We start from the raw sequence: 26,615 nt of genomic DNA, 5'->3' as shown, positions 1-26,615 counted from the left end.
GCTTAGCATTTAGATGCATTGTTTCAGTACATTAACATAGTCATGTAGTATGTACCCCTTCCCCTGCAGTGAGTAGCCTCGTCTGGGATGGCAAGAAGCCATCATTTCAGAAAACTGCAGCAACTGCAGATAACTGAGAAGCCTTGGCATTGTGCAGGACAGTAGGTCAACTTGTAGGTATTAAAACATGTTCTATACCATTAACATCTAACAGTTGAAACACCACAAAAGGTCTGGAAATCTCCATGGTTATATGCTGATACTGTATATTACCCAATGTGGATAGGTGTTTTCCATTAACCAAAGCTTTAGTGTTGAAACAGAGCTCCCATCGGCACTGGGATTCACCTCCCAAGAATATTCTCCCCACCAATCTACAGTTCTCCCACAGTGATCTTGTACTTCAATGGTATTTTTAATTCCTACTTTTCCTGTGTAGTTTTAATATAGAAACAAGGCCATATATGCAAGACCTTTTCAGTGTTTGTTGGAAGGTTTCTTCTGGTCTCAGAGATGCTATGAACCATTTGGAAACAACAGCTCTGTGTTTGTGAACCCTTTGGGGCTGGTAAAACTCTGTGCTTGCAGACCCTTTGGGAATGGAAAAGCTCTGTCTTGGCAAGTTATGAGAATTCTTCAAGATAAAGTAAGTAATTAAATAAACTGCCTGTATTGTGAGCCCATGCACCAGAACTGCAGCAGCAGTGACACTTTAAGCATCTCTTCACTTTAACATACAGGCAGACTTCAGGAGCACTCTGAAAAATGCTGAGCATCACCTCCCCTCCAGCCCTGAACACCACTGTGGGTACCCAAAAGGCAATTCTCTCCCCTTAGCCAGATACCTGGAAGGCTCTACCAGAAAGCTGCTATACCAGAAAGCTACTGTGTACTCCTACAGCTCCCTCCAAGAAGGGTGCTGGAGGGGTTTTAACCAGTTGATATGTCTTGGTAGGATGGTATTTGCTGCTTTACCTAAAGCACCCAGTTTTCCACTTGTCAACCTCTCTAACAAGTGCATCTATTTCTGACTCTGAAGCTGTATATACACTGATATTACTGTCATACCAGCTTGCTTCCTGCTAGCAAGTCACAAAAAGCATAGTCAGATAAGGTTTATCCAAAACAGCTTGTGAAGACCCCAGTTTGCTTGTCTTCTCTGGCTGTCTCCAGGCTTGTACTTGCGAAGTACAAGCTGAGTGTCTATTCCTTCCTTCCATTCTTACCCTCAAACCAACCAACATTCATTCAGTCTGGGAGACGAACAGAAAACTCAACACAACGGCATGGCCGGGCCAGACATAGGCATCTGAGATTTGAGCCTATACCAGCGATAGTTAGTTACACACATTAGTTATTATTAGGAAGTCGCTTCTGTATGGTGTGATACAGATGTCACAAGCGGTAACACACCGCCCTCACAGACTTCTTTCCCCTCAGAGACCTTTTTCCCCTCACAGCAAAAAGCGCGCAACGCTCGCGCCCCCTCAGCGGGCAGACACCTGCAACACCAGCCCGGCCGGCAGCGGGCGCCCTCCTCCTTAAAGGGGCAGCGTCTCCTTAGGAGACGCTGCCCCTTTAAGGAGGAGGGCGCCCGCCGCCGGGTGGGGCGGATGTTCGGCTTGTCAGGTCTGTTCTCCCGCCCCGCTCGGCGCTCAGAGTTGGGGCTGCGCCGTTGCTATGTACCGCCTGGTGCGCCTGGGCCCGCTGCGGCCGCCGGCGGTCCCGCGCAGCCCCCCGTGCCGGCTCCCGCTTGCCGCCGTTCCCCGCCTCGCCTGGGCTCGCCTCAGCCCGCCGTTACCCCTGGTAACGCTGCGATCTGCCGCCGGCAGCTCTGTCAAGGTAGGTGAGAGGTGGGGAGCGGTGTTTGGGAGCCCCCCGTGAGGTACCGCGCTGTGGGAGGGAGATGTCTGGGTGAGGACCGACGCGTAGGTTTGATTAAAGCACGAGTCTTCCTGGCCTGGAAGTGCTTTTGGGATTGTCTTTAAGCTGAGCGGTTCAGCTGCCCCACACCACCACACCGCTCCCCGGGACGGGTGTGGGAGTTATGTGTGTGTTTCCCCTGGCAGCTGCAGAGTCTGAGCCTTTCCAGTGAGTCGTGGATTAAAAAAAGGGGGTCTCCGTAATTCACGGAGAAGTCCGGGTGCTCCTGGTGGTGGTGGCTGAAGGAGTTTTCTGAAAGTAGCGTGGGTTTCAACCCCTGAGAGTGGCGGGGGTTGGGCCCGACTTTGTGCCTTAATCTAATAGATAAAATGCAAACCTGCACCCAGTTCATCTTGTGGTTCACGGTGCTTTCCAACTTCAGTTCATTTTCACTGTTTTTTTCCTAGGAGATGAGGAGGAAAAAATTTAATGCATTCGTACCATTCATTGTTTAATTTTTAAATTTCAGTCGGCTCGGGGAGAGAAGCAAATGAAGGCCCTGCACATAACTGGTTTTTACACTGCAGTAGATTAATAAATCATGTTCATGCTGGATTTCTGTAGGAGACAGGGACCTGCTTTACAGCTGCTTGTGCCAAGACACTGAATGTGAGCTTTCCATGCAATGCCTCATTTACATTTCAATTTCTACAGCTTAATTTTCAGGTTAATTTCTGTAGCCTTGTTATGAAGCATAACATGATGTTTCAGATTGGTTTTCATGCCGCAGTTTATCCAGAAGCTGAATGTCTACCTAAATGATGTGAATAAACTTGGCTTTCTAGCAGAAAAAATGTAGCAAAATGATATGGAAAATAGGCAGCTTGATCTGCTAAATTGCACATTTTTTCAGAACGGGATCCGTTTGGGTAGTCCAAATAATATCTGCTGAAGTGATACTTCTTTAACATCTTGTTTTGTTACCGTTCAGAAATTGCCTGGCATGTAAGCCTGAGAGGATGAGTGAACTGAAACATACGTGGATAATGAGAACAAACTAGTTTTTAGCCCTTCACGCTTGGAAGTGTGGCTATAAGACCCAAAGTTCCTCTGAGGCTTAGCTCTGGAGATATCTGCTCCTGTTTTCATGGCAGCTATCTGAAGAAAATCTTCATGTTTGACTCCAAGCAGATAATAATCATCTTTCTTTGGATGAAAAATTCATAAGCTATTAAATATCTAAGCTATTACGTCTGAAAATATAATTCAAACCATGCTTGGCTTCTAAGAAAAACACACTGTTGAATAAATGAGTATTCTTCACTTAAGTATGTGGTATCAATTGCATTGTTAGGACAGCTTTTGGCAGAAAGTGTTGTGAGATTATTTTGTTCAGTTTGTTCAGCTGGTTCCATTCAGTAACTTGGCATTTAGATTTTACAGACTGGGAGTTAAAACAGCTTTCTTCCCTCCTCTCCACCTCCACCCACACTTTCGCATAATAAAACTGAGAATAAGTTCTGAAACATGGTGAAGTAGCAGCCATGTACTACAGACATGTTTGGAATATAATTACTTCCAGTGTCTGAAAGTGATTAGATGATCTGTGAATCGATTCTTTTGCTTTATCAGCTGGTTTAAAAATAAATAAATATACGACTTTTTTTTTCTCCTCATTTCTCTTCTAGCATTCAAAATGCTTGATTTAAACAAGAAAGGATTTCTTTTTCTGATAGACATGTTTTTTCATAATCAAGTTTCAGTTTCTATTCAAATATTGCTTTGGTTCATGGTCAAAAAATCCAACATCATTATGTTTGAAAATTTTAAATATACAAGAATGATAATTATTTGAGTTACACAAGTTCCTAAATACATATTTATGAAGAAGGATGAATTCCTGTAAAAATTAAACACAAACTAATTCAAATTATTATTAAAGAAGAGAAAAACAGTAGCAAACTCGGGGGGGGGGGGGGGGGGGGAAGTGTTGTATGGTTAATTAAAATGACAGATTAAAGCCAGTTCGTCATACAAAACACCATGTGTTTTGCCTTGTATCCTAGTTTATAATCTCTCAAATCCAAGGATTAATCAAAATTATTTTTCTTCCCGTTTATGAGCCTCAAAACTGATCTGCCTGGACAAAATGGTGCCAGGCACTCAGTAGCTCTACCTGTCCTGCAGGCAGCAGTGGCCTTTAGTCCAGCTGTCCTATTTCACAGCTGCTGCTGAATTCAGCTGAAAACAAAAGACTTTTCTAATTTTTTCTGACAACCAGTCACTAATAATTAAAGTCCTGGGGTCTTTGTGGAAATACTTTCCTTGTCCAGTTGGTATTTGTTCTATGGCAAGTTTAGGGAGGTATCCAAGGGCTGTCTATATGCTTTTCTTTGCCTCCATTACCATTGTTAGATCGGTTTGGACTATATTTTAGTATGAAGTTCTGTGTTTTAAATTTACCTAGATAAAAAGATGACAGTAAATTTTACTGTGACAAACATTTCCAGTGAAGTTAGGCTTTTTATTCTAGCACTGGCATGTCTGTATAGCATATGGTCTACACCATGGCAACAATATTACTCATTCCTATCAACAGTAGCAGTTCCCTGGTTCTTCCTTTTTTTTTTTCAGTCGATGTACAGAGTGTGATTTATAGGAAGTTAAATGTTAGAAAGTCAGCATCAATGTGGTATCATGTTGGCTTCCAGTGTCATTAGCTGCTTAGCCCTTGAACAAAGAGCTGTGAGAGAAATTCGCTGTATGAAGCTGAGCAGTGGGTGGAAGCAAAGCTCTTTAGCACTTTAGTCTCATCTCTCAAGCAGCTCTGGCTCTGCCACAGGCATCTGCTGTCCTGATGTGAAAGAGCAAAAGTGTGCTGCTGTCTTCCCAAAGCATTCTGAACAGCATTTTATGCAAGCCACTTCTTTCATTGTTAGCTGTCTGGAATATGATATTATGCTTAATGCTAATAAATACTTTTGGCTTCTCTTTAGGATGCAGGTGGATTCCCTGAAAAGTCAGCCACGGATCCCAGTGGGGAGGACAAGAAGCCAAACAAATCCCAGCAGCTGAAGCAAGTTTTTAAAGAATATGGTGCCATAGGGGTTTCATTCCATGTTGGAATTTCATTAGTATCTCTAGGAATCTTCTACCTGGCTGTGTCAAGGTGAGGTTTGTAAAGTTGTCTGTAGCCTCTAGGTAAAGGTTTAACCAAGAAAAATATCTTTCCATCATCCTTATTTCTGGAAGGAGACATGTACTGTATGCCTGCTTGATCTATACACAGTAATCTCCTGAATTTGGAGTACAAATGAATCCAGAAATGGATCATCAGGCATGAGAGAAGATAGACATTACATGGTCTTTTTGCATAGGTTCAGGATTCATAGTGGGCAGGTGAAAACAGCACAGACTGCAGCAAACTAACCAGAAGAGGGAATTTATTTTTGCTTAGTAGAGATATCTTTTGTTCTCAAACAGTAGTATGGTCTGTAGAGATAGAGCCATACAAAAGTACTGGAGCTTAGAGATAAAGTTATTTTTCCGGGTGTTGAAGTCAGTTTCTGCAGTTCAGCTGCAGAAGGCAACAGCCACTAAAACAGGATTAGATTAAAAAAGAAAATACTAAATGACAGTGAAGAGTCAGGTGGGATATTGTGTATATGGCTTCTGGTGGGAGTATATCAGTTATAAATATGCCTGTTGAGCATGAAGTATTTCAACTGAGGAGACAGGAAAGCGCTGTTTCTCAAAGATACTCTGCCAATTACTCCTGACTTCAGAGGGAATATGTGGATGCCTGTTTTCTCTTTTTTCCTACATTGTGGCACAGGGTGACCATGAAAATTTTTTCCTTCAGGTACGATTTATCTGCCAGTCACAAGATATTGTAATAGCAATGAAGGGGGAGGAAGTTACACTAGCAACTTCTTTTGTAAAACTATTCCAAATTTGATAAAAGCTGTTGTCTGTAGAGAATTAAAATGGTGGATTAGGTGGCTACTACTTATTTGAGATCCATAATTCTTCCTTCACTTGCTAGATTTTAAATAAGATCCTCGTAATTTTAACAGCATTGTACTCCTCTGTTAGAACACTCTAACAGGTACCTTACTTGGGTTAATGTATATGTGATACATTTCATCAAGACATAGAATAGGCTTCATTGTAAATTTCAGGAAGAGTCATTCACAAACACACAAATCTCTTTTTTTTTTTTCAAATCAAAAGTAGAGCAATAGATTATTTTATCTCCCAAGGTTGAGCATGGCTCTGAGTATTCTCCATGCACATGCTGCAGCTATACAGTTGTAAAAGTAAGTCCATGTTTGACTTCACAAGGAGCTTGTCAATTTAAGGGGAAAAAGTGCATCTGAAAATACTGCATCTGTTGTTGCTACAGATGTAACTGAAGCTGTTCCTGCTGAAATAATTCCTTGTTTCTATTATTTACCAACATCTAATTTGAACATAAATTCTAGAGTTGGAAGTGTGCTGTGTTACATTTCTATAAAATAACAGCACTTCTTATTTTTTAGTGTGCAACCTTAAGATAAACTAAAGAAATCTTGTTTTCTTTTTCCCCAGTGGTGTGGATATGACTGCAGTTCTCTTCAAACTTGGTTTCAGTGAATCATCGTTGCAATCTAAAATGGCTGCTGGTACAAGCACCTTTGTGCTGGCATATGCTATTCACAAATTGTTTGCTCCAGTTCGAATCAGCATCACAATAGTTTCTGTGCCATTTATTGTCCGCTACTGCCGGAAGATTGGTTTCTTCAAACCTCCTGCCCCAAATCCATGATGATTTCTGACTGGTTTTTATTTTTTAAATGCTCTGTACCCATGTAGCTTTTCATAATGCTAAATTTATTTGAAAGATTTCTTTGGATTCATGTTAATGCTGACCTCCTCTTGCATTTCTTACCTGTTCTTTCAGGTAAATGTTAAGCTGTGAAAAGTGCTGTCCTTATCTTTTCTCCCTATTGCCACCTCTTCTCTAGAAAATCACATTAAAATGGTGTCTGTTCTCTACTGAAAGAGGTAACATAAATGCTTGATAATGAGTAGTGTCTTTAAAACACACAGTTCTGGGTCTTTATAATCTAGCTTTTGGGACCTTAATTTTCATCTTGCCCAAATAGATTGACAGCATTAGTTTATTACTGCATAGATAGGAAATGGTGAGATCCTCAATAATAACAGTATCCCACTCTAAGAATAGTTCTTTTGTTAAGTGTATATATTGGAATCTAAGCTGGTAGGTGGGTGGATTTTTTTTGTTATAAAAGGCATTTAGTATGACCCATCCTGCAGTACAACACAGGCTGAAGTGGAAGTACCTGGACACTTAATTATTGCAATGATAAATGTTTTACAAGAGGCAATGCACTGTGCTGAAGCTACAGCTCCTATGTGGTGCTTCCATGTTTCCAAGCTTGTATTGTTTGAAAATGTGCTTTATTTCTAGGCTAGGAACTGGCCTTACTGAAGTCCTTGACTTTTAATTTTTTTATGCTTATAGACTCATAAGGAGTCCTGAGTCTACTGAAATCAGTGTAACCAACATTACCTCCTGTGTAAACATATTCCAAAGATCAGCAAGTCAGAGGCAAGGTATCTATGGGTTTTTTAATGTACTAGAGACATGGTTTTTAATCTGAAAACTAACCCTAGCAGTTTTCTGCTCCTGTGGATGAAACTCAAATCTGCACCTGAAGTCCAGACACTACAATTCATAGCTTCTCAAGAACCATTCCTGTGCTTTTGTGTGACCATGCTGAATGTACCAGTTACAGGTGTTTTTAATTTCCTTATTTGGACACTATTCCTACTAGAATGTAGTTGCACATGCATATAGTCACATAATGCTTCAGTTAACCTAAACACTGGATCCCAAAACTAGAGAGTCAGTTATAACGTGCTGTGGTCAACCTGAATTTCAGACTTAAGACTTCTGTGAGAGAGCTTGAGCCAGATCTAGCAGTCTTTTGGATGTGCTCCTTCTTCCAGGTCTGGTTTTTTTATATTGTCTCTTTGTGCTTACCATTATGCCAAGGTGGCTCTGATACAGACCTTTTCATACAGGAATCTGATTAAAGTAGAACAGCAGGAAGTTACCCTTCTAAGCAGCCTACTTTTCTGAAATTGATTTCAGAAGTAATCATTTAGTTAGTATGAGAGGTAGCTGAGGGAGGAAGGATGAGCAAGTAATTTCTTTTCTCATAACTCTCTTCACCTGTAACATGAAATTGCACCGTAATTCCTTTTCCGTTCAGAAAGGCCAGCCCATAGGCTGGTGAGGTGCATGGAGGAGCCTCAGGTTCATGAGTGAGCAAGCACAGGTTGTGTTTTAGGAAGATAACTTAGCCACACATATCTTTGTACCTCTGTATTACTGTTTTGTTGATAACAAAGATTCTCTCCAAGAGAGGTAGTTTATTTTCTCTGACTTGGGGAAGCAAACTGATACCAGAGACTGCCACTTGAAGACAGGGGCTTGGGCTCAGGGGATTTTCAGCCCAGCTGAGAGTTTAGTGTTTTAAGCTAGAAGTGGTTGCAGCAGGGAGCAGGTACACATTAGAGGATGTACAATACATAGCCCATACATGGCTTAGGTAAAGATGCTTTACATAGTTAAAACACTGCTCAAAATACCAACCTTAGGGCATGCTGAGAGTCAGCCTTGCACTCTGTCCTGCTTACAGAGGAGGTGTCAGCTGGGTCACTACCAGCAAGGCATGCTCTGCTGCTTCACTTACCCCTGTGTGGAAGGAGGAAGGGCTGTCAAGTTCACAGAGTAGCTGCTTGTTCAAAAACAAACACAACCTGGATTTTTCCTTTCATAGCTACTGAAGCTGGCAGCTTGTCCACTATACCAGCTTCAGCTTGCTGCTGTCTGAGCCAGCTCTAATTAGAGTGTAAGTTTCAAATACCTTGTTCCTTAAGGAAGGGCTGTTCTAAATTAACAGAAAAGTACAAGTCAATCTTTTTTTTCAAATCTTTCTGTAAAGCAGGAATCACTAAAGCAAATGCACCTAAACAGTTAAATCACCAGCACTAACTAGAAATTGTCTTGCAGTAAAGAAACAAGTTCATTTAAGTTATGACCAGAATTCAGCTTACCTTTTCAGATAAACATGGTTGAATGAACTACTGGCAATTTTAGATGAAGTTTTTTTGCAAAGAATATTTTAAATTAATTTGAGAATATTTTGAACTCTAGAATCCTTGCTTGTAAAAGGATCATTTTTTAAATGGCTTGTAAAATAGTGAAGATGACCTTAAAGTCTTATGATGGAAATACAATAAACTGCTTTCTCTTAGTTTGCTTGAAGTGTTTTACTGGGGAAAAGGTTTATTTGTACATTTTGGTGGCAAGCAGCCTGACCTCAGCTACAGTTTAGGGAATGTCTTATAACACTAGATCTTCAGTTCCTGTTACATAACCCATTTGATAATGGTATTTTCCAGATGTTTTAGAAGTGCTTTCAGACTATGTTGCTTCTGAAAAACTGCATTTAAAAAAAAAAAGCAGCAGCAAGCCTAGATTTTAATGGGTGTAGAAAGCCTACAAAGTAGCAACACATTTGGTACTTACCTTGTAATCCTGGGGTGAGTGTAGAACAGTAAGTGACCCTACCTACCAGGTGGTACCAGCACTTGGAACAAGGACTTTATATCAGCTTTTTTTGACAGTGCTGGGAAGTAAACTTACTTTGTGATCATAGAGAAGGAGTCAGGCTGTACTGATACCAAAAACAAGTGGTTAGAGACAAGGAGTGGAAGTGATCCTGCCATAAGGAACCTTATCACACTGGTGGCAGTATGTAACAAGTCTTTATTTTAAGAATTGAGTGCTCACATTTAAGACAAAATATAGACAAAAACTAATGCACACATAATTTTTAGGACACTTAGAGAAACGCATTCACCTGCCTCAGTTTCAGATTACACCACAGTTATGATACCCTTAGCAGCCCAATAAGTTAGGAGGCAGGTATCTCTGGGATATATTGCACTGTTCAATAAGCTAGAATGACAACTTCCTCTTGTTGCTGGACCAATGAACCATTACCAATACAGACCACATCACAAGAGCCTTGAACAGCATAATACTTACATCAAACAAACCTGGCCCACATGTAACTGGATTTCAAGTATATAAAATATTCCACAACCTCCAGCTAAAAGTCAATTAAATTTACTTTGCAATTAGAGTTTAAGATTTTCATTCCAATTGCCATTGGATTCCAAGACCTGCTTTTCTTATTGTAAGCATTACAGTAGTCACAGTACAAGACTCCTCTCATTGATACCATGAGGTTAACGCCTGCTAAGACACCTATGTTCTGGATGCAGCAGAAACATCACTCTTCCTGCTGTTGGGTATCTTTGTAGAGTTTGCTGTAATCCAGGGATGAAGAAGTACATCCTTCAGGGGCAGCCGCTGAAATGGGTTGTGCTTCAGAAGCTTTGAAATTAAATCCCTGGCACCTTCTGTTACAAATGGAGGAAACTTGAATTCCACCTAAGGAAAAGAAAGGAAAGTAAAGATGATGGAAAAGTTCTTCAGCAATAACCCAAATAGAGAGACAAAGGGCTCTACTAGCTAAGGTACACCTAGAAAGGAAAGCTGTGTCAGGCTTGTGGGCTGTGCACCTTCTGCCTATTGAGAAGAGATTAAGTAATTTTATCATCATCCTGATGAAAACAAAGTTCTGGCTGCTTGTAGAAGTTAAGCTAACGTATTTTCCCATGGATTTCAAACAAGATTGGTTTCTTGGAACCTCTCTAGGGTATGCAACAAGAAAAGTTAAAGTTTATGTATTTAGTAACACCTTGAATGTTAAAATGTTCATTGTATAATGATGTGGAGCAGATTAGTTGCTTTATGAATGAGGCAGAAGTTAAGATGCAGATAGAAACAGGGTACAAAAAAGGAAGTAAGGCAAAGTATTTTAAGGTCTCAAGTCATTCTACAGAAGACAGCTTAAAGAGTATAGTTTTATGTATATCGTTTGCTACATTTCTAGTTAGAATCAAAAGGTTAGAATCAATTGCCTCAATAAGGCAAAAGAACTGAAAGGCATTGCAATTCAACTAGTCCAAGTAAGTGTGGCACATACCCTGGAAATGGCTCTGTAGGTTTCCTGGTATGTTTCTGCTTCAAAAGGTGGCTTCCCTACAAGGAATTCATAGCACAGAACTCCCAGGCTCCAGATATCTACTTTTTCATCATGTGTTCTTCCCTCAATCATTTCAGGAGGCAGGTAGTCAAGCGTCCCACAGAGAGTTGTTCTCCTGAAGAAAAGCCCGAGTTAGTCATTTACTGCTCATGGCAGCTATAATATCAAGAGGCAGGTAGAAGCCTTGACTCTTAAGACTTTTGCTGCAGTGGCCCCATCCTTAAAGGATTTTTCCCCCTAGTATTTTAAGAAGTTCATATTGACCTCCATTCTGCTAACTTTCTCACTACAGTAGCTTTTGACTACATAAGATATACATTGCATTCTAACCTGGAAGATGGAGCATGCACAGACCATCCAAAGTCAGCAATCTTCAATTCTCCATTTGAGCCAAGCAGCAAGTTTTCTGGCTTGATATCTCGGTGAATCACACTCTTCGAATGACAGTATGAGAGGGCATCTGCTAGTTCTGTGATGTACTGTATTTAGAAAGAGAACAAATCTTTTTCCTTAAAAGACATTGTAACCTTAGTTTATCTGGCTACATTGTAACCTTTTCTAGGTATAATTAGTAAAGTTAGAGCAATTCTTCTTTAAGGCTTAAAATCTGGCAATACAGGTTCTGCCTGAAGTGACCAAGCACTTGCAGTATTAAAGTAATGCTGACCATAGTTATATTAGTTCTGTGCAGCAATTTGTCTTCCCAACTTATTCCTTGTTACAAGTGACCAGGCAAACCAGCATCGAAGGAATCAGTTTCACACAACAGAATACAGAACCTTTAGATAAAGAGCTAGCTTTATGCTACAGATATTCCAGATATGAGAGCAAGCAATGTATAAGCAGCTAGAGTGACCTACAGTAGCAGTTCTTTGCTCATCAAACTTGGTAAGCTTCTGAAGCTCTTTGTAGACTTCTCCACGAGGTGCATACTCTAGAATAAGGTAGACTCTTGTACCATCATGGAAGTAGCCATACAATCTGAGAATGTTGGGGTGCCTGCACAAAGATTCAAATAATTATTCTGAACACAGTATTTGTCCAAATAAGTTTAATTTCCCTTTCCCACCTCCCCCATTTCAAGGGGCAACAGAACTTCAACATCTAAGTGTTCTTTCAGCTCAAAACATACCCATTAAGAAAGCTTCCTAGCAGATGGATGGTATTTACCAAAGCAGTAGTTTAGACTCCCTACTAGCAAGCAGCTAGCCGAGAGTTTAGCTAATTAATATCTTCTTGACTGTACCTTTCTACAGCAGCTGGAATAGTAGATTACCATTCAGTTGCCAATTCCTATGGGGTTTGGAATTTAAGATTAAAAACTTCATGAAAACTAATACTCTTCAGCAAGCTGGGCATGGGCAAGAAAGCAAAACACCAGAAACATGCTCAGACTTGAGAAATTGCAGTTAGCCACATAAATCCAAGCAGCAGACAAGAGGGTTTGTGTTCTTGGTGTACAAAGGAAATAATCCTAACTAGCAATTTCAAGGTGTCATGTGTTTGAAAAGAAATATCTTTTCTTCAGCAGAGTGTGTTATCATAAACAAGGTTACTTTGTTTATTTGAACAAAAGTGAAGCAAAGAGCATAACTGGTCATTAAACTTTACCTAAGATGAGACTGTATTTCAACTTCTCTTCGTAGTTGATGTTCTACACCAGCTTCCTCAAGCTGTGTTTTAAAGAGCACTTTCAGGGCAAGAATAAATTTACTCCGCTTTTCACGTGCCAGGTACACATTTCCAAATTTTCCTTTCCCCAGAGGACGACCAATTTCAAAATCATCAAGAGACCATTGCCTTCTGCAAAAGGAAAGGCAAAGTTACAAAAACTAGACACTCTGGTGAGCTTTGTCTCCTAGGCTTAAAATATGTAAGACACTTAGTGACCTTAATTTTTAGTCTTTAAGGGACCAGCAAGACAATAAAATATGCATTGAGACTCTTCAAAAGAAAGGTCTGAAAGCTTGTCTCTTCCTCCCTAAAGTTTATCCACAGAGATACTAACATCAAGTACATTACTACAAAGCCAACTCATTTTAATACACTTAATACAGACACATTACAAGTGCATGTCAGAACTGTTTAAGGTAGCCATACTACAAATCTAGCCTCACCCTTCGACTCCAGTCTTTTGCACTTAGGGAGAAAACCTGTTGTTTTCAAGTACTTGGCCAAATTTTTCTTTAGATTACAAGAAATCCTTGCTCCCAAGAATTATCAAGTCAAAGCAAGCTTCCCAAGGGTTTCATGTGTGGTCTCTGAGACATGTTGGGCCACTAAATTAGTTGCAGCATTAATTCCTAGAAGTTAAAAATAAGCCTAATCCAACAGGTCTCAGAAAAATTAAGGTATAAAACTTACTTTTTAGTCTCTTCATTTTTCTTTTTAGCAGTCTCTTCACTTTTCTGTTTAGAGGTGCTTTCTGCTTCAGAATTTTTTGCTATGTATAGAGAAGGAGATCAGCTTTATGAACCGGGCCCACAAACACAATACAAAAATTTACATGGGAGCAAATCTATGCTCTGTTCAGTATCTGAAACTGTTCATAAGCTACATTCAATGGCACTTTAAACAACCTAGCGGAACTTACTAGTGGCAAAGCTGCATAGCAGTTTTCAGTGCTATCAAAATGTAATTTTAAGAGCTTTCTTAAAAAAAAAAAAATCAAACTTCCCCCCAAAAATACAGCATACTTGTGTTTAAGAGATATATGTGAATACTGGAAAAGCTGTGACGTATGAGTGCCAATTACATCAGCTGACTAGTGAGCATCTGGACATTTTTTAACATTCATTAGCTTAAATGGGCAATCCAGGCAGCAAGAAGAGTGCACCAACAGCTAAGCTGAAGCATGGGCTGCTTTTCTGGTTTGGGGCACAACCAAGTACTTCAGTACAGGTCTGTCCCACATCAATTTCAGCTTTAGGTTTTCTGCACTGTACTCTGTTTCATGGAACAGAAGTATCCCAAGTGTCACAACTACATAAAGACATGTATATCATCTTCAGAATTACCAGGTACTGGAGCCTGTTGAGGTTTTTCAGTGTTCTTGCTTAAAACTTGAGGCCTAGCAGTCACCACAGGCTTTGGTCGGGGCTGCTGTATTGTCTGGTTATTAGACAGTTTTTGGTTTGACAGTACAGATTTTTGTGATTGCACGGGAACTCGCTGGGGAAGGTTTGAAGGACACAGAACACGTTGTGCTTGAACTCCGCTGTTGGGTAACCGGCTCTGGGCAGAACGCTGAGACACAGGGACACGTTTTGGGCCCTCTCCAATGGGATTAGAAACCTTCAAAAAAATAGAGATTATATATAAATTGTATAGTAGTATACTATAACATTTATGGCCCCATCAGTAGAGCAAGAAAAAACCCACAAAGCACTTTAACAGATGTTAGGCTAGTTTGATCTTCTGCTTTATGAATTAAAACAGTCTTAACATGAGAAAAAACTAGTTTTCTACAACACTGTCCTTAAAACTAGCAATTTTCTACACACATCTGAAAAACAGTCAGCCAGAAGTACTGACTGCAGATCCTCACTACAAAAATATACGCTGCCTTGAGTTATTGCTTCTTTTAATGCTGTCCCTCTTAATATACCTCCTTGCGCTGCAATGGCAGTTCAGTGGAACAGAACAAGATTACTTAGGAAGGTTTGGCTATCTGCTTTTAATCTTTTATTCCCAGAAAGGGAAGGTAGTTTAGGGTTATATTTAAGAAATTCTTAGTTGTTCTAGGACACTTCTATGCTCAAATTCAAATGCTGATGATTAGTTCCTCATACTTTTTACCATCTAAGGATACCTATGCAACAACTTGTACTTCTTTCTACCCCTAGATATTACTTAGTCTCCTGGTTTAGTTCACTCAAATAACATATTGACCACTCAATTAAAAAGAAAGTTTTCCTACGTTATTCCAAGACCTTACCAGGAACTATTTGGGTTAAAGTTAAAACAGTTAAAATAGTATGTTTCTATATAGAAAAAAACACAGTCAGGGTGATTCCAAGTACTAGTGACAGTAACACAGTGCTTACTCGGGGAAGCCATATCTGAAATAAGTTGACTACACACATTTACTCTTTCTTTAAAGGATCTTATACTAAAACTATGATGAGGACTTCTTAACTCAAATACTTAAATAAAGAACCAAAAATAAAGTAACTCCTGAGCACTGTTCTTCCCAAGAGGAAGCTACTGAAAGACACAACTAGCAATTGCTTCCTGCACATGGAAAACACCGTTTTGAGACTTTTTTTCCTCCCTGCTTGCCTTTTATTGCAGTTAATATTTATCACAGACAGTTTGAAACGCGGAGCTCTTGGGCGATGAGGAGAAAAGACGCCCACCAACCTAGGAAGCCATTTACCTTCGTCACCCGACCGGGGTACCCAGAACGGTTCTCTTTCATATTCTTGTCCATAGCGCCCAAAAAGAGCTACATGTAACAACCTACAGACGAGATGTTAACGAGTCGGGGTCAGTTTCTCAGAAAACACTTCCCCTTAGATCTCTTCTCCAAAATGTCCCCGCGCACCCCCCTCAGCACCAGAAGGTCCCAAGCCAGGGCCCGGAATGGCCTAGCCTGGCGTCCCGCCGCACCACCTCACAGACCTGCCCTTGCAGGCCTCAAGTACGTGCACATAATAGCAACATACCCTGCCCTTCCAGCCTCCGCCGTCCGAGACAGGCCTGTCCCTGCCGAGACGTGCCGCTGTCCCTCTCCCCGCGCCGCGGAGCCCTGTCACCCGCTCACCCCCGAGCTCTGCTCCCTCCGGCCGCTGCGCCTGTTTGAATTCAAACCGCCCTCTCTTAAATACCCTTTAAACTCCCGCCGCTCGCCATTGGCCCGTCTTCCGCCGTTCCCGACCTCCGATTGGTCGCTTTTCAATCGGCCCGCACGCCGATTGGCTCCCCGCGCGCTCCGCTCGTTGCGAGGCCGAGCCCGGCCGCCGCGAGCCCCTGGGGCGCATGCGCAGCGGCAGCCTGCTGCGTATCCTGGGCAGGCCCGGCGCGCCCGCCCCGAGGGCGGTGTTTGCGCTACATGCGTACTTTACGTACCGTCGCTCCGCCGCTGGCTCCTTCCGTACTCCAAGTGCGTGGATCGGCGCTCCGCTTACACACTTTTCTCCGCAAAGTCTCTGCCTGGCCGGGTCTTCTGTTACGCAAATCGCGTACGTCCAGACCACCCACCTGTGGCAACGCTACAACTACCGTCCCTTCCTCACGGGCACCGAGGCGTCGGAGCGTGCGGCCGGCGGCGGGGGGAAGGGCGTCAGGTTAGTCCCGCATCCTGCAAGGCACCAGCCTCTTCCCTCTCCTCCTCTACACACGCACTCGCCGACCCGGGCCGAGGGAGAGGCGGTGCTGCCACCTCGCGTGGAGCTGAGCACGAGTGGGGCCGGTGGCCATTGTGTCCGGCTGGCGAGGTAGGTGCCCCGGCTGGCAGCTCGGAGCCCCGAGGAGCGAGAGGACGGGCGGACGGGTGAAGCAGGCCTCTGCCTCGCGTTCTCCCAGACGTGTGGCCCAGGGCAGCACTCCACGTGCCGTCAGCTCTTGAGGACAAGTGCGAAGGGGACACTCGCCTCAGCACAGCGCAGCGCACCAGAGGACACCCGGCCTGAGGTACCGTCAGCAGCCCGCGGACCTCCCGTGTCACACCGGTGGTGACCCGCAGCCCGTGGCAGCTTCCAAAGCCGCACCGGTTGTTGAGGAGACTCTGAGCGGCAGCAGACGATCAGTGAGTGCAGTTTGTGAGTAGCAGCGTAAGAGCAGTGTGAAGCTGCTCTGCTGTCTCACTTGCCGGCTGCCTGAGTGGTCCTGCTCACGCCTGTGAGGGGGATCTCGGCCGCCAAGTGACGAGCGGCAGCCAAAACTCAGTTCAGTACTTCAGGCCTTTGAAGAACCGTGATTGAAGGCAACTTTTAACTGTCCCTGCGGTGCTGAAAACAAGTGCAAAGGCCACCCGTGTGTGTGTGTTGGTGTTTACAAGTGATACAGGATAGGTAAAAAGAAGATGTCAGGTCGTCGCGTCGCTGCGGCATGTGATAGACGTCAGCTGCCACGGGGCATGGGTAGCATGGCATCCCCCCTCCTTGATCCGCGTCCACTTCGACTGCCGTTTCTTGAGGCTGACGTGAGTAGGACTTTTGGGAGGGGGGTGGTGTGCCTCGGGACAGGCTCTCAGCCCGCTGAGAGGCTGTGCAACAACTCCGGCAGCGTGACGTGCTTGTGACCGTGCTGCCGACTGTTTGACATCGCTGGGGCGGCTTGCGGCGCCGGCGACTTGTTATTTCACAGCCCGTTCACGTCCCGTGTTTTGGGGATCCCGGGTGTCTCAGCGGAAGCAGCGTTTCGGAGCTTTTGCGGCTGGGACACAAAGGGCTCCCCCCAACCTCCCGCCATCAGCCACCTTCCGTTTAAGAGCCACTCCCCGCAGCTTGCCGGGCCGCTCGGCCGGCGGGGCCCTGAGCGCGGCTCTGCGGGCCCCGGCGCAGGCCCCGACCTCCCCGGAAGGGGAAGAGGCCGCGGGGGTCGCGGTGCCGCCCGTCCCCTCCCCCCGCCCTTCTCGCGCCGCTCCCGGGCTGTGGCGGGGCGCGTCACCCGTCACGTGACGCAGCGGCGCGCGCGCGCGGCCGGCGCCCCGCGGTCATGTGATGCCGCAATTCTCTCTCTCCAAGAGTCGCCTCCAATCGATTTGCGGGCGCTCGATGCAGCAGCCTTCGCGGAGGAGCATTCTTCGGTCCCGGCCGCCGCCGCCGCCTCCTCCCCTGCCGCCGCCGCCGATCGATGCGCTCCGGGCTCCGGTCGCCATCTTAGGGGGAGAGCGAGGGAGGCAGAAGGAAGGGTCGGTAGGTACCGGGGCCGCTCCGCGCCGCCCCTCGCGTCCGGCCCCGCTGCCCGGCGCGGGGCTCGCCCTCCGCAGCCCCTGCACGAAGCCGCCCGCGCACCTCCAGCCGCGGCGTGGGAGCCCGCTTGCTGTGCCCGCCGTGCGCCGGCAGAGCACTTCCCCGCCCTCATTCGGTCCCACGCCCCCTCCCTGCCCGGGGCCGGGCTCCGCAGCCGGGCTTCGACCTCGCGGCGTGCGGGCGGGTGGCCGGGCGGGCGGGGCGCGGGAAGGATGCGGTGGCCGGGCTGGCGGGAGCGTGTGCGGCCGCTGCCCTTCCCCGCACGCTCCGTGCCCGTGGCCGCGCCGGTGCCGCCCGCGCTGGGAGATGCCGATGGGATGGTTTTGCTAACTAATGCCGCATCGTTGCTGCCCTCTCCGTTGCTCCTTCGTGCAGGCTGTTCTGTTTATTGGTGAGATTTTCATTTCCACGGCAAACACGTGCAACAGGTTTTTCCCTGCTTTTTTTGTGTGTGCATCTTTCATTTCTGTTTCTTACCTCAAATTTGGCAGTGTTTAGTGCCTGCTCTGAAGTGCAGCAGGATGTGCTTTATTTAAAGCTTATGGTTGTTTCATTCAACTCTCTCGTATGTGACTTTTCTTCTTTATTTCAGGCCCCTCCGAGGCATTCCTTGCTTACAATGTATAGAACAAAAGTCAGTTTGAAAGACCGTCAGCAACTTTATAAACTGATAATTAGTCAGCTGCTATATGATGGATACATAAATATTGCCAATGGCTTGATAAATGAGATAAAACCACAATCAGTCTGTGCACCGTCTGAACAACTACTGCACCTAATTAAGTTAGGTAAGCTGGAATAAAAAGACAACATAAAAGTCCAGTTTAAACCCTTAGCTTACGTCCATGTGAATTAAGAAGTTGGTGTAACTGAAAAGACATCTATGCAAAGGTTATACCTAGTAATAGTAATTTCTCTAGTATAGTGATATGTCTAGCAACACTTTGTATATTTAGGTACAGCCTTTGCCTCCATCACTTTTTTTTGAAGGGTGTTTTAGCTCTGTCTTTCTTCCTACATTATGCATTAAAAGCGGAACACATCACTGAGTGTTGTCAAAAGCTGTTTGCTTGAACTTCTGTAACATGTAAGAATACCTGCTCAGGGTCCTGGGTGGCTGGCAGCCTTCTAAAAACACACTCCCATGAACTTCACAGAAAAGGAACTCAAATGCTTTTCTGCTAACGTCAGAAATATTTTCTTTATATACCTGATAGTGTAGGGAAGAGAGTAGCCCTTCCATTGCCAGTCTTTGCTACCCATTATATATCTGTCTCAAGAAAATAAGCTTCACAGTCCAGGGTCTCAGCAGAGGTATTGCCTGTTCTTTCTCTGCATATCTTTCTTTCTGGAAGTACATCTCTGCCACAATATGTAGTCAAAATACCTGAGCTGCTGTTGAAAAAAGCTGACTAAGTTACTGGAAGCCATAACATCATGTCTTCTCTGTATTGTAACTGAACTGGTTCTGCTGCCTCAACTAGTTGAGTTCCAAGAGTATAGGTATGTGAACCCTTGTGTCTGATTGAAATGAGACTGCTAGACTTGCAATTCGTAGATGAAAGCGACAAAAACTTGCCTGATTAGTCAGTCATCACAGTTGAGCACAGGGCTGAAAAGTCTTGTCTGCCCAGTTACCGCTTCCAGTGCTGAACTGTCCTTGTTGTGTAGATGCATCCTGAAACTTTAGTTTCGGTAAAAAAATACATAGAGTGGGTGTGAAGAGGAGCAGAAGTTTTCTTTTGCAGTGCTGAGGTAATTGTGGAGTAGGATGTTTTTCCTTCAGTGCAATAAAATAAAAAGGAAAAGAATCAGTAAATGCTTCACTTTTTAGCTTTAAATCTCATTCAACAGTGATGGGGCTTGTTTGTCCCTCAGAAGCTGACCTGAGGCCTGGTGATGGCTTCAGTCACTGGTTGTCAGTGCATTTGTCAGTACATTCTGCAGCAGTTGTTGGTTGTACTGCCACGGTTCATTTGAAGAGCTGTGTTCTGCTCCATTGTGGCCAAAGTACCTCTTGTTTCTCACAAGAAGTACTGCTGTAAAACTAAACCTGCTCTGATAGCTTAGCTTTGTTCAACAGGGGCTGCCTCTCTTAAAGCCGGACTCGCAGCTGTTACAAAAGTGTAGAGAATAGATCTGGCCACAGCCATAAGGAGAAGGTTGAAGGAGAAGGTTAACCTGGTTTAAGTGCGTCAACTTCTCTCTTTTCAGGAATGGAGAACGATGACAGTGCTGTTCAGTATGCAATTGGACGGTCAGATACAGTAGCTCCAGGCACAGGAATTGACTTGGAATTTGATGCAGATGTACAGACCATGTCTCCAGAGGCTTCTGAATATGAGACTTGTTATGTCACGTCTCATAAAGGACCGTGTCGTGTAGCTACGTACAGCAGAGACGGACAGTTAATAGCTACAGGATCTGCTGATGCCTCAATAAAAATTCTTGACACAGAGAGAATGTTGGCCAAAAGTGCTATGCCCATTGAGGTAAACTATGCCTTGAGTCGTGCCCACTTTGTGTGTTCTCGAGATGCTGTCTGTTTCATGCCATGTCTCTGCCTTGTGACTGGCTAAATATCTGTCTCGCCACATTTCCTACTCCCAACAGCGGCTCATAAAGTACCCTTGAAGAAAAGGAAGAAGAAATAGGGCAAGTATACCTGTGTCACTTCTGGCAGCAGCCTACAGAATTGAGACACAAATGGCTTCTAATAGTTGCTGACAATTACTGTGTTGTATGAACACACTTTGGGTTTGAGCCCATTTACACTCGTGGCCCCTGCAGCCTCCGGTGGCTGTGTGTTTCAGAGCTGGTTCACAGAATACTTGTTTATTTGTTGGGGTTTTTTTTTCAAAGCAGTTATCAGGTCATAGTTTAAAGAGTTGGGGGGGGGTGTTACACTAAATTCTCATCAGTATCCTGAGTTGGCACAGGTTCCCTTACTTATTACAGCAATACAGTGCTTTGATTTGGACTTTAATGAACCAGCTCTCTGCAACTGAAACTGGTTTGTCCTTGAGATGATCACTTGACCTTCATAAAGATGCAGGAGTTTTACCTGATAACAGTATATAGTGAGCCTTCAAAGAATAAAGATTATGTGCCTGCTCATGTGTCAGAAAGGTAGCTGTTGTTTGGCCACTCTGGCAAGCATAAAACCTACTCTTCCTATCAAGTGCATGTTCTGCTTTCTAACTCTCTAACTTGTTGAATGTTCTTTGTAGGTCATGATGAATGAGACAGCACAGCAAAACATGGAAAACCACCCAGTTATTCGGACTCTGTATGATCATGTGGATGAAGTTACGTGTTTAGCTTTTCATCCAACAGAACAGATCCTAGCATCTGGTTCAAGGGACTACACACTTAAATTGTTTGATTATTCAAAACCTTCTGCCAAAAGAGCCTTCAAATATATACAGGTTAGATACAATACCAGTTCAGAGCAAACAAAGCTTGAATGTCTAAGTACTGAGGTATTAGTGAGCTGAAGAGTGTCTGAGTTGATAGGTCATGAGGTGTGTAGGAGTCTGCAGCTACAGGAATTTGCAGACATTATGGTAATTGAGTGCTAAGAGTTTGTGCATAATAGATACCTGTGGTCTCAAAATCCACTGCTTGTTTGCTCTTTCTTAATCTAGACCAAATGTAATATGGGTAAATCCAAAGTCAGTTATGTTATATTATCTTTGCTTTGGAGGAGAGTTTGGGATGTGGTGGTGGGTTCTGGGCTGTGTGACTGACAAAGCCTCCTGTCCCAAAAGTGAGCGGGCACTGCCAGCTGCTATAGGACAGAAACTGGGAGGCATTGAAAGGGAGCCTGTCATTTTAATCCCATAGCAAGCATTTTCTGTTCTGCAAAACCAGAACACATCGTGCTGTGTGATAATTTAACTAGTTTTTGGCACTTTGGTGCCACCAGAATTGACACTTCCATTTCAGGTAGTTGGATTTTTTTTTCTTTCTTACACCAATTATGTATTTTTGATCAAACAGGAAGCAGAGATGTTGCGCTCAATATCTTTTCACCCTTCTGGAGATTTCATACTTGTTGGTACCCAGCACCCTACATTACGACTGTATGATATCAATACTTTCCAGTGTTTTGTGTCTTGCAATCCTCAAGATCAGCACACTGATGCTATCTGTTCGGTAAACTACAACGCCAGTGCAAACATGTATGTGACAGGAAGTAAGGATGGCTGCATCAAACTGTGGGATGGTGTTTCCAATCGCTGTATCACTACTTTTGAGAAGGCACATGATGGAGCTGAAGTCTGTTCTGCTATTTTTTCCAAAAATTCAAAGTATATCTTGTCAAGTGGAAAAGACTCTGTAGCTAAACTATGGGAGATATCCACTGGTCGAACATTGGTCAAATACACAGGTATGTGGCAGGTGACCTTCCAGGTGCCTTCTTTTTCAGTTCCTGACCCATGGCAGGGGTGGTGACATTTGCAGAAGAACAGAAATTCTTATAGGGAGACTTACTTTGAGGAGAAATTGCTCCAAATTTTTGAAAATGCTGAATGTAGACTAATTTTAGAAGAGAAGCTGTGATTGTTGTATGTCAGTCAGTGGAAATGAAACATATTTAGTCTGACTAGATTTTGGAGGCTTTTCTGACATCGTTAACTCCATTGCTTTGGAGGGGACTTCACACTAAGTGAAGGGAAAGTAAAAAAGAGCACTAGTGCATTTGTGCAGAGGGGTTTGTTCTCTAGTTTTTGTTTAGAGTGTTTTAGAAACAGTGGCCATTAAAACAAAGCAGCATCATTGCTTTTCTTGCTGGGGATCATTTTAATTTTCATGACCTTTCTGTTTATTGCCAGACATGTGGCACAGGTAACTGTAAGGGTCAAAACTAACAGCTAATCCACTTCTGGCTGGAGGGAGGCCACTTTCCAGCACAAATACCCCTCCCAGATGGGGGACTGAACCTACTTTGGGGCAGTTGTTTCAACCATTAGACTCTTGTGCAGTAGCTCAATTCTCTTACTCTAGTAAAACATGGTAGTATGCTGGAAAAGAGCTATAGCTGCTTTGTTTCTTTTCCTTTTTTTCAAGGGTGCAGTGGTGTGCACAGTAGTCACACTCAGGAGCATGCTGACAGTGCCATGCTTTGATCTCACCAGGACTTACGAAATGGTGAAGGATGTAGAAGCTTTGCATGTGATAGCAGCCATGTGACAGGGGAAGCTTTTGGATCAAGCAGTAATGTACTTAAACATTAGAAGTCGTAGCATAAAAGAGGAGAGGATGTTGAAAAGTTTGGATATTGGCTTTTGGGCTGTGTGTGGTCCTTTTTTGTACACACAGCTGTATTTTTGCTCTCCACCAGCAGAGAGCAGCACCACCTCGATAAACTTGTGCAAAGTATCAGGATGCAGGTGTGTGCCTTGCAAAGAAAATGCCTGTATCTGAAAGGCAGATTTTATTCCAAGGGTGTGGAGGGAAGGTATGGCCAAAGTAGGTCATACAAGGTGCCATATGATAGGTACATTCAAAACAATGGTTGTCAGTGAGAGTCTCTGTGTTCTGCTATCTGGGGTCTTTCTCCTCAGTTACAGCTGAAGCCTCATACAAAAAAATCTAAGGCAAAAGTGCTCTTAAAGTTCAGTGGTTGCACTCTTGCTGAGTGGTTGGACTTGTCTGACACAGCTGGAGTGGTGAATCTTTCCATCCTGTAAGAAATGTTGGAATATACCGTGTCCATAACTACCAAAGAACATTCATTATTGATTCACCCGTTAGATATGGAAGTGGTAGACTAGGAAGATGAGGCTCCTTTGTAGACTCCAGAAATTGGTAGTTCCAGGAGATTATATTCTTAGGTCTTTGGAAACTTCCTAAAACTGATACCGTTTGGGTCAATGTTTTACTGCATATATTTAGGTGCTGGTTTGAGTGGCCGACAAGTACACAGGACACAAGCTGTCTTCAACCACACAGAGGATTACGTGCTGCTTCCAGATGAAAGGACCATAAGCCTCTGCTGCTGGGATTCAAGAACTGCTGAGCGGAGAAACCTCCTTTCCCTTGGGCACAACAGCATCGTGCGCTGCATCGTGCACTCTCCCACCAACCCAGGCTTCATGACCTGCAGTGACGACTACAGGGCTCGCTTTTGGTACAGAAGGTCAACAACAGACTAAGGACAGCTTTATAAAATGGGGGGTGGTCCAGATACAATATATTATCTTGTATTGATTGTACTGCCAACAGATGCCTAGATGAAAGCCGTGCTGTGTCTGATTTTTAGTTCTGTCAAACGTGGCAGAAGAATACCCAAGTGCTGACACTTCAGTTTTGCCCCACGCTAATGTTTTTATTAGCTTGTGTGTGGCATTCGTTTTTGTAAGTCATCTCTAATTGTACTCAAGGAGTGGGGTGGGGGGGTGAGAAGAAGAAAATGATCCTTGCAGGAAGGATTAATCTGTTCCTCTAAATCCTGCAGAAGATAATGTGACTGTATCTTGCTCAAACTGGGCAGTATGAGCCAGTTTTGCTCTGCTTTTTATCTGTGCAATCCTACTGAAGCCTAAAGAATGGATTACACAAGTAACAGCAGAACTTGGCAAATATTTTAATGAAGCCTTAAGCTGCCTTCAGTTCGATTCATTCTTTGTAAAGCTCTGTTTTGTATCTTTTTGTCTTGGGGAGGGTTGGTTGAATTTTTTTTTATTAATTGGCCAAGTGGACTTTCATTTCTGAGCCAGTTTTGTGCCATAAGACTTTGAAACAGGCTTTTAAATTGTCTAGATGAATTCCAGAAATGGTGTTCTAGTTCTGCTATTAAAGCTTGGACTTGAAATCTCGTCTTCTTTTGAATTTCATCTTGGCAAGTAGGAGCTGCAAGTAAATTCGTTGTATTTTTAAGGACTATCCACTCTGCAAGTGTAAAACGTGACAGTGCTGCAGTACATGAAAATGAGTTATTTTGCCAGAGCCCTGCAGTACCCTCTCAAAGACAGAAGCTCGTTTGCACGTTATTTTTTGTATCTGTGCCTCAGAAATGCCACTTTGCTTCTTTTTATTGAGAAAATTTCAGTCCATGTCTGTGATGCAGCACTTGAATTACTGTTTTCTTCCTCAATTATTAAAAAGAACGCAATTCCGTTTCCTCTCCCTCTTATCTCCAATAGTCCAAGTTTGCCAGACCTCATCCTGTTCACCAGAAGTACAGATCATTACAAAACTGTGCTTAAACCTTCTGTATGTTTGAAAATTCACTGCTTTCTACAGATAGTTGCCTGTGCAAAGTTTTAAATGTGATTGTTCAGGCATCTGTGTACAGTGCTCGTGGGTGTCACATTTGGGAGGCTTCCTGTAGTCAGAAGTTCAGCACTTGCTTTTGTGGAGATTTTCAAATGTAAAGTTATTCTTGCTGCTGGATTAACTTCCCATTACTGCTGATGAAGTGTCTTGTCAAGGGCTGATGAGGGGACAGGTGGTGTTTGTATTTAAATAAAGATTACCTTTTTAAAAAGTTATTTAATATATAAAGAAGGAAGTGTATTAGTTTTCTTTTTTATATAACAAAGGGGAAATCAATTTGGAAGGCTGTGTCTGTGGGAAATGTTGAAGCTTGATGAATTCATTTGTTGTGTTGCATCAGATAAAACTATAGATTTACATCATAGAAGGTGGGATGTGTTTTTAAAAGAGGGAGAGAATGAAACCTAATTTTCTTTCAAAGGTTACTACTGTGCAGAACATTTCTTGGGCTTTAGCAATCCTCTTTGCTCTTCCTCTGCTTCACTTTGAGTTTCTGAAAAACATTTGCAGCTGGAGATAGCAGTTCTGGTAACTTTGTTTTTGGTGGAGACACAAGGAGAACCAGAGCTGGCTGGGAGGGAAAAGGGAAGTCCTGACCCACAGTTACTAAGGCACGCTCAGTGCTGGTACCCCTCAGCTGTTCAGAGGCAGCTTGCTGAGCTGGTGGCTGTAGCAAGGTTTTTGGGGGTGCCACATTTCTTTCAGTTCTGTTAAAGGTGTTGTCTGTAAGTAACACATCTGCCACTGGTGGTTGGGTTCTTTTGGTGGTTTGTGTGTTAAACCAGTGCTGGGGTTGGTAAGTGAGCAGCATGCTGGCTTTCACCTCCAGCTTCCTTAATTCTGTGGTCTTTTCACTTGCAATGTAGAAATAGAGTCTAACTTGCTTGAGGCAAAAACATCCTGGCATTGGCACTTGCTTTGTTTTCATGTTGTATATGGTCTTGCTTTGAGGCTGGAAGTTTGAGGGGGTTTCTGTCTAAGAAATAAGGTCTGGAAGGAGCTCAATGTCCTATTTAAGGAGGTAACGTGGCCCCAAAGTGAGAGTTTAGTGCTGCACCCTCCCAGGGGTACTCTGGTAGAAGGTGGTTGATTAGGGACAAGGATGGGAGGGGGCAAGGCTGCTGTACAGCACTGGGAGCTAGCAAGTGTGGAATACATCCTTTCACTGTGCAAGTCTGGACAGTCTTAAGTACACCTTCATGTGATCATGCTTACTGCTACAGCCAGAGAAGCCTCACACGTAACAGCTGTATTTGCTCCATTCAAATGCTGGTGTAGCCATGAGTCCTTCCCAAGTTCTGCAGTCTGTACCTGGTGATGGCCACATCCCCAAGAGCTGCTCTGCTCACAGAAGAGCCAT

At 43.6% G+C, this 26,615-nt stretch overlaps 3 protein-coding genes across 5 annotated transcripts; 2 read left to right on the top strand and 1 right to left on the bottom strand.

Annotated features, from left to right (window-relative positions):
• Positions 1-1,630: 1,630 nt before the first annotated feature.
• FAM210B (family with sequence similarity 210 member B) lies at positions 1,631-9,191 on the top strand. Its single transcript, XM_062009260.1, has 3 exons — positions 1,631-1,842; positions 4,860-5,032; positions 6,454-9,191. Exons 1-3 carry the CDS (start codon positions 1,681-1,683, stop codon positions 6,668-6,670), a joined length of 552 nt encoding a protein of 183 aa, XP_061865244.1. The 5' UTR covers positions 1,631-1,680; the 3' UTR covers positions 6,671-9,191.
• Positions 9,192-9,691: 500 nt separating this feature from the next.
• Positions 9,692-15,805, bottom strand: AURKA (aurora kinase A). The gene is made up of 9 exons (XM_062009259.1): positions 15,722-15,805; positions 15,433-15,515; positions 14,072-14,348; positions 13,419-13,497; positions 12,666-12,857; positions 11,915-12,053; positions 11,385-11,533; positions 10,995-11,169; positions 9,692-10,396 (listed from the first exon to the last, which is right to left on the bottom strand). The coding sequence occupies exons 2-9, from the start codon at positions 15,484-15,486 to the stop codon at positions 10,211-10,213; spliced, it is 1,251 nt and encodes a 416-aa protein (XP_061865243.1). The 5' UTR covers positions 15,487-15,515; positions 15,722-15,805; the 3' UTR covers positions 9,692-10,210.
• A 262-nt stretch (positions 15,806-16,067) lies between these two features.
• CSTF1 (cleavage stimulation factor subunit 1) lies at positions 16,068-25,486 on the top strand. 3 transcript variants are annotated; one of them, XM_062009257.1, is made up of 8 exons: positions 16,068-16,342; positions 16,581-17,199; positions 17,744-17,914; positions 18,564-18,759; positions 20,186-20,463; positions 21,202-21,399; positions 21,974-22,364; positions 23,873-25,486. In XM_062009257.1, the coding sequence occupies exons 2-8, from the start codon at positions 17,080-17,082 to the stop codon at positions 24,130-24,132; spliced, it is 1,614 nt and encodes a 537-aa protein (XP_061865241.1). In that variant the 5' UTR covers positions 16,068-16,342; positions 16,581-17,079; the 3' UTR covers positions 24,133-25,486. The 3 variants fall into 3 exon arrangements, with proteins under 3 accessions (XP_061865241.1, XP_061865240.1, XP_061865242.1); XM_062009256.1 differs by having other exon boundaries at positions 16,068-16,492; XM_062009258.1 differs by lacking the exons at positions 16,068-16,342; positions 16,581-17,199; positions 17,744-17,914 and adding an exon at positions 18,141-18,362.
• The last annotated feature ends 1,129 nt before the right edge of the window (positions 25,487-26,615 follow it).

Source organism: Colius striatus, chromosome 16, assembly GCF_028858725.1.
Source record: "Colius striatus isolate bColStr4 chromosome 16, bColStr4.1.hap1, whole genome shotgun sequence".
In the NCBI taxonomy this organism is placed as follows: Eukaryota; Metazoa; Chordata; class Aves; order Coliiformes; family Coliidae; genus Colius; species Colius striatus.
Note: the sequence above shows the minus strand (reverse complement) of the source record. Positions and strands in the feature narration are given on the sequence as shown.

Excerpts from the sequence above, each read along its gene's own strand:
- FAM210B (XM_062009260.1), top strand. The coding sequence starts at position 1,681 with ATGTACCGCCTGGTGCGCCTGGGCCCGCTGCGGCCGCCGGCGGTCCCG. Across the intron at positions 1,843-4,859 it reads CCGCCGGCAGCTCTGTCAAG|GATGCAGGTGGATTCCCTGA; the intron begins GTAGGTGAGAGG and ends GCTTCTCTTTAG. Across the intron at positions 5,033-6,453 it reads TTCTACCTGGCTGTGTCAAG|TGGTGTGGATATGACTGCAG; the intron begins GTGAGGTTTGTA and ends CTTTTTCCCCAG.
- CSTF1 (XM_062009257.1), top strand. The coding sequence starts at position 17,080 with ATGTCAGGTCGTCGCGTCGCTGCGGCATGTGATAGACGTCAGCTGCCA. Across the intron at positions 20,464-21,201 it reads AAAGTGCTATGCCCATTGAG|GTCATGATGAATGAGACAGC; the intron begins GTAAACTATGCC and ends TGTTCTTTGTAG. Across the intron at positions 21,400-21,973 it reads GAGCCTTCAAATATATACAG|GAAGCAGAGATGTTGCGCTC; the intron begins GTTAGATACAAT and ends TTGATCAAACAG.
- AURKA (XM_062009259.1), bottom strand. The coding sequence starts at position 15,486 with ATGGACAAGAATATGAAAGAGAACCGTTCTGGGTACCCCGGTCGGGTG. Across the intron at positions 14,349-15,432 it reads ACCCCGGTCGGGTGACGAAG|GTTTCTAATCCCATTGGAGA; the intron begins GTAAATGGCTTC and ends ATTTTTTTGAAG. Across the intron at positions 10,397-10,994 it reads CCTACAGAGCCATTTCCAGG|GTGGAATTCAAGTTTCCTCC; the intron begins GTATGTGCCACA and ends TCTTTTCCTTAG.